This window comes from Camelina sativa, chromosome 12 (genome assembly GCF_000633955.1).
Source record: "Camelina sativa cultivar DH55 chromosome 12, Cs, whole genome shotgun sequence".
In the NCBI taxonomy this organism is placed as follows: Eukaryota; Viridiplantae; Streptophyta; class Magnoliopsida; order Brassicales; family Brassicaceae; genus Camelina; species Camelina sativa.
Genome location: NC_025696.1, coordinates 7,846,809 through 7,853,821, shown reverse-complemented (window position 1 = coordinate 7,853,821; position 7,013 = coordinate 7,846,809). Strand labels below are relative to the sequence as shown.

The 7,013-nt window shown below is 32.3% G+C and overlaps 1 protein-coding gene across 1 annotated transcript; it reads right to left on the bottom strand.

Annotated features, from left to right (window-relative positions):
• LOC104733288 lies at positions 1,589 to 3,670 on the bottom strand. Its single transcript, XM_010452875.1, has one exon. The coding sequence runs from the start codon at positions 3,668 to 3,670 to the stop codon at positions 1,589 to 1,591; it is 2,082 nt and encodes a 693-aa protein (XP_010451177.1).

Genomic DNA, 7,013 nt, shown 5'->3' with positions numbered 1-7,013 from the left:
GAATTTGACATGGATTCTGTTTTGGTGTTCGTTTCTGATGATCGATTCGATGCTTTTGCAGAGTGGCATAGAACAAGGGGGTAAGTTGTTCAATTATATTTTACTATAATTGTTACAGTTTTATGCTCTTTCGATGCTTATGCATAGTGTTTTCTTTTGTGTATTTGCAGAATGATTCAGTTGGGTCCAAGTTTAATTAACGAGGAATTACTAAATCAAGTCATGACAAGCAACGTTTGGCTTCATAGTCTGGTACGTTGCAATATTTTTTGTTTGTAATGCTATGTAATACTTTAGTAGATTTTTTTTTTTAATTGCAATTTTCTTTTTTACAATGAAATATTTTTCAGGAAATGGATGCTATGATGTATATATTTCGGGAGAATACATCTTTAGGCCGACTGAAGTCAAATCGTGTTGGCTTCATGAATTGTTTGTTTGGCATGCAAATCAAAAACGAATATTTGAAGTTTAGAGAAGGTAAAAAGGCCACAAGTGGGATTCTACGATCTTGGGTTATGCAAACGGTTACTTGCCTTCTCATGGAAAGACGGGGAAGAAATGGGCATTAGACTTCGACAGAGTTTACGCTCCTGTGAACATCAATAATAATCACTAGATATCTGTGTGCATTAATTTTGGCCTAAGAACTGTTGAAGTATTTGATTGTTCTGGTCTAACCCACAGAAGTCATATGGATCCATTTGCAATCCTCATCCCTCAACTTGTGAAGGAAGTTCAGACCAAAAGCTATGGTAAATATCTTCATGTGTCTCCATATTCTATCATTTTTGCTTCAGTGCCACTAAATCATAATAAGTAATGCTGTGATTGCGGAGTGTATGCACTTAAATACATAGAGTGTCATATGCATAATCTGGATATGAGTTTGATAAACGATGACAACATTAAAGAAGCTCGTACGAAGATTGCAGTTGACTTGTGGGAAGCAGCATCTGATCCTGTGTTCATTGAGCGAATGGCAAAGTATGAGCCTCCATCTGTGTCGCCTCATTTTGTAGACCTTAGTTAAATTTTTAATTGTGCTACGATTATTATTGTTCCATCTTGTGCTTATTGGCATTATCATTTCTTTATTTATTTGGTTGTAATTCACGTCTTTTAGCTTAAGGTTTTTACTTATGTTATCTTATTTAGCTTTTCAACACCATCGAGGCACACACAAATATTTCAAACACGTCTTCTATAACTTGGGGTGTCATGCTTCTAAAATTCACACAATCCAATAACATTGACCATAAACATATGAAAAAACATAAGAAATCCAATAACGTGTATTTGAAATATAAGCAATTGAAGATTAAAAAACATAAGAAATCCAATAACATGTATTTGAAACATAAGCAATTCAAAATTAAAAAACATAAGAAAATTGATTTAATGTGAAATCCAATAATGTGAACTCCAAATAATGACGAAGAAGACTACATGTCATGCTTCTAAACCTCCATGTAAGCTAACAAGACCAGCCTAAGATGAAAAAAAAAGAAATATATTCATTGTTAAATTAACGAAACTAAAACATGTATTTGAAATGATGTGTAAAAGTTGCTGAACAAACCTATTATTAGATCGTGTTTTCACATGTCGATCTATTGTGACCTTCTTTACCACAACGGCCACACTTACGCCCCTTCGCTCCTTGTGACGATCTTATCTTGTCTTCCACTGATTCATATCTTCTTTTTCTTCTTCTACCAGCTCCTCTTCTTGTCTCAGGTGGTACAATTTTTACATCACCAACAGTTTCGGGAACACACCATTCATCTTCAGGAACACCTATAGGATTAATGTTTTCCTCGTACAATGATCTCCATGCAGCAGTAGTGAACACATCATCAGCGTATGGGTACAGACTTCTCCCAATACTAAAACATGCTTTTATGGCATGTCTACAAAGAAGTTTTCCTATGTCGAACTTTCCACATGAACAAGTCCTCTTCTCCAAGCCAACAATAAAATCTACTCCTTTACCTTTAATCTGTAATATGAATTGAGATATAGGATAAGCTTTAAACTTTTCACCCTTCTCTATTCTTCTAGAAATCTTCTGCTCCACCTCAATGGTTAAAGGGTCGTTCTGCTGCTCACTTAATTTCCTACGCTCATAAAACCAGCGGATTAACATTTCTCTAATGCTATCTAACAAAGGAATTATTGGATACTCTCTCGGTGATCTCAAAGCTGAATTTATTGATTCAGCAGGGTTGTTGGTGTTTATGTCATATCTATATCCAGGAAAATGACATATAGCCCATTTTTTCACATCAGCCTCCTGTAGATAACCTCCAATCACCGGACTGATAATGCAAATTTCCGCAAAATGTTTATCAAACTCAGCAATTCTATAAGCTTTTGACGCTTTTGCAAGACGACCAGCCACACCTCTTCCTTTATAATTTGTAACCACATTACCTATCAAGTGGTGGATGCAAATACCATGTTTAGCCAACGGGTAGATTTTTCCAATCATTTTACCAATAGATATATGTCGATCTGACACAAAAGCTAAATCTTTGTCATCCGCAATAACAACCTTAAGCTGCATTAAAAACCACTCCCATGAAGCATCATTCTCAGAATCAGCAATCCCAAATGCAATTGGATACAAATTAGAGTTACCATCTACGGCTGTAGCAACTAGTAGAATTCCTTTGTACTTGTTCTTTAAAAACGTTCCGTCAACTACAATGACCTTCCGAATTTTCTTGTAGAACCCTCTTATTGATTGACCAAATGAAATGAATAGATACTTGAATCTACCATCACAATCAATATCATAATTTGTATGCGTACCAGGATTCGCCTCTTTTAGCATGTGCAAGTAGTTAGGTATCTTAGCAAAACTTTTATCTGGGATTCCTCTTACTTCGTTAACTGCATACTCACGAGATTCCCAAGCTTGGGAATAAGTTAGCTCACATCCATTCTCCGTACGCATAATATTAATGATGTCATTGGGTTTAGGTCCCTCCTTGACACCTTCATAATTATGTTTGATGAGATTCCCGATTGTTCTTGCTGAAAGTGTTCTACCAAATTTCGTTTTCCTTGAAGGAGCACAAGTATGGCTACCCACATACTTGTTGATTTTCCAACACGTAGACCCTTCGAAGCACTCATCACAAACACACCATTTGCAAACATTATTAATACAGCGTATACACCAAAATCTTGTACCATATTTAGTAACTCTGTAATCGAAGTTATACTTCATCGCAAAAATTTCTAAACTTGCCTGTAAAGCTTCCTTTCTTTTGAAATATTGTCCCTTCTTTACTATAGAATCAACCATCATAGATCTAGCACCAACTTCAGCGTCCTTAGAAGTTATGAAGTTAGAATCATTCGGTTTTGCTTTGCTCACAAATTTTGGCAGCTTTTCACACAGAAGATCGTCAACGCCTCCCTCACTTGAATCGTTTGGTTCCTTATTCAGATCAATATTGCTTCTATCATTCACCGTGGCTTTAAACGTCACACACAACCGTATGTTATTCTTCATTCTCCAATAAGCAACAAAATTTTTCACTTGACGATCATTCATCATAACAACCGGAAGAGAATCAACACTGAGATCAAAGGGTAAATAACTAAATTCCACATCAACCATATTTTGTTGTATTTCATAGTCTTCCAAAACCATCATCTTTAGCTCTTCAAGAGTTGAATTGGCTTGAAAAGTAAGAAGTCTCCCACGTTTTTCTTCATCAACAATAAATCTCCATTCATTTTGGCCGATACATCTCCATACACCACATGTTACATAGATTTGCAACATACTGCAAAATGGACTCTTGAATGAAATTTAGGTTGGAAAATGTTGAAAAAACTTTAACAAAATCGATTAAAAATGTTTAATGTTTTCAGAACACGTTTTCTAAACATGTTAGAACGTAATCTTAAGAATATATATGATTAGCATAATTTCGGGATTACGTAAATATATTGTTTCCTTAAATTTCGGATTCAGTTTCCTTGTCTAACATAGTGTAGAATATACTTTCTAAATTATGAAGAACATAGAGGAAAGTGTAGAATTAGTGTTCTAATTTTCGCAGGACACATGATCAAATGTAGATTTCATAATCTGACTTCAGTAGAATATGTATAAAGTGAAGAAAACAAATTCTAAAATTTGTAGAATATAGAGTTATGTGTAGAATATATATTCTACTTTCTGTAGAAGACATACAAAATCCGACTTCTAAAAGTTTTAGAAGATATATTTATTCTAAAGTTTTCAGAACAAGTAGAGTGCGAAGAATTTGTAATCTACATTATTTAGAACATGTACAGTATGTAGAATTTATAATCTAATATCTTCAGAATATATACAATTAGTAGAACATGTATTCTAAATGTTGCAGAATAATTTTTTTTCAATGTTAAAACACCAAATTTTCATCAAAAACACCTTATGGCAACCTCTTTCTTATTTCTAGAATTTGTTTTTAGGTGATTGAAATTTTAAAATTGCTTAAAAGTTAGTTTCATCTTTTTAAAGGGTAATTTAGGCATAGTGGCAAATTTAGCGTAGAAGGCATAATGAGACAAATTGAAAAAAATATGTCCTTTTAAATCAATTTTTTTCTTGAATAAAATACATGGAAGCCTAAGGATAAGATTTTTTTTTCCGTGTATAGTTCTCTAATTGTTGTAGCCATTTTCTGTTTAGTTTATTTGATTTCCTGTTTTATCTTTAATTTAATATTTTTGATGAAACTAATATAATTAGTAGACATGAAGTTTCGACTTTTTGTAATTTGATAACTTACAAAATGACTATTTTTAATAATATTTTTATTCAAAGAGCGTAGATTCAAAAAAAATCTTTTAACTTATCTTTCTAAGCAAATATTGATAAAATTATCTCATTTTATTTTAACTAATAACAATAATAGACGTGCATATGATTTATTTAAAATTATATCATTCCGCATATATAAAAGAAAATTGGTGATTATGGGTTATAACCAATTATAAAACTGAATATATATAAAACATATAAATGCAACTTAATTTTTATATATTTTAATCTAATAAATATAGCCCCGCGGTGTACCGCGGGTGAATATCTAGTTTTATATAAAAGTTGAATACACAAATCAGTCTTTTTAGAAGTGTAATCCATGTCAGGCAATGAAAATCAATGAAAATTTTAAAATATTATATGTTAAATTCGAGTTTTACTATGGGCTTCCAACTCAAAACCAATTGGCAATGAGTGGATTGGTTATAACCCTTTATATATTACTTAAATCTTTTCACATCTTTCCGATGTGGGATATTTTACACTAACACCCCCCCCCTCACGCTCTGGCATGACCATCTGAAGCGTGGGCACATGTGGGAACAACATCCACGGGGTGGCCCAATAATCAACCTGGCTCTGATACCATGTTAGATTCGAGTTTTACTATGGGCTTCCAACTCAAAACCAATTGGCAATGAGTGGATTGACCCTAACCCTTTATATATTACTTAAATCTTTTCACATCTTTCTGATGTGGGATATTTTACACTAACATTATGATGTCTATTATTCATTGATGTGAAAATAGTCAGATAGGTGGAAATAGTCAAAGTATATGTGTAGCATTATACAAATATTGTACTTACACATTAATCTAGTTTGTCTACCCATATATGAAGCGTAATTAAATTCAGCCTTATACGAGGTTCATCTGCAAGTGTCTTTTCGATCATAGCAATCTAATCATCACTCATGATACTCCGTTTTCTTTTGCTAGCAAGATTTTCTGATATCTCATGGTTTGTATTTGTCTCTTTGGTGTTCATGATTTTCTAGCGTACTTAAGGTTTTGATTGATATGAGATACCACTTAATATACATTTTTATATAATAAGATATATGCTCAAATTCCTTATGGTGATAAGTAAATTTTTCTTTTTGCTTTTGGATTAGTTTTTTTTTTTGGTAAATATATATGTCTACATATAATAATATATTAATTTATAATATATTAATTTATCTTCGTACTATTTTTTTTCTAGCAATTAACTTAGACATGTGGCAAAATCTAAGATCGTTAATTTGACACATGTCGCGATCATATTAAACAATCATTTGGACATATGTCGACATCTTATCGATATAATTGACACGTGTCACGATTTCGTTAATGAGTAACTTTGACATCAAACTTTATATAATAAGATTTGGAGGCCATGTCAAAAAAAAACAATTTATACAACAAAAATAAAAGAGATAAAATTGTGAAGCAGTTTATGAGTCTTCCTATTTACTTGTCTTCGTCTTCGTCTTTTGTCTGTATATATTTGGGGTTTCTCATGGCGAACTCTTTCTTTGTTCCAATTGTGCATCGTCTCTGTGTATGAGATTCCATAACGTATTCTTGCCGCAAGATTCATTCATATAATTTGAGAAATCTTTTGTTACAACTTCTTTACTACGCCTGTCTGTTCTCTCAATAGAAATTGCACATGAGTCCACCCAATACAGGGCCAATGGGTCGAGATCGACTTGCTTGTCCCTGATTACACGGCATACACAGTGCCGTGTCTACTATTTTCTTTTTCTGAACGTTAATCTATAGAACATTAATATACTAGCTACTATTATTTAGTTATGTGTCATAGATGATTATATCTCCTTATAAATAAGTATAAAGCCCCAAAAAAATATAACAGTTTACAGAGAAACAGTTTGAAGATATTGCATAAAATTATATCACTGATTTATATAGCAAATTAAGAAGGTTATTAAGGGTAAATATAGATATGAAAATATGTTTATATACATGTATTCAAACAATGTCTAAATTTATCTACTATACATATAATTAACCAAACACAACTATAAGATTTTTATTTTACATTATAAAATCTGAAATATCCATAAAATGTTTCACAATTGAAAATATAGGTATTTAGAAACTTTTGTTAAGATTCAAAATTAAGATTCTATTATCATTTTTATTTGATATTTTTTACTTCCTTTGAATCAT

Excerpts from the sequence above, each read along its gene's own strand:
- LOC104733288 (XM_010452875.1), bottom strand. The coding sequence starts at position 3,670 with ATGATGGTTTTGGAAGACTATGAAATACAACAAAATATGGTTGATGTG.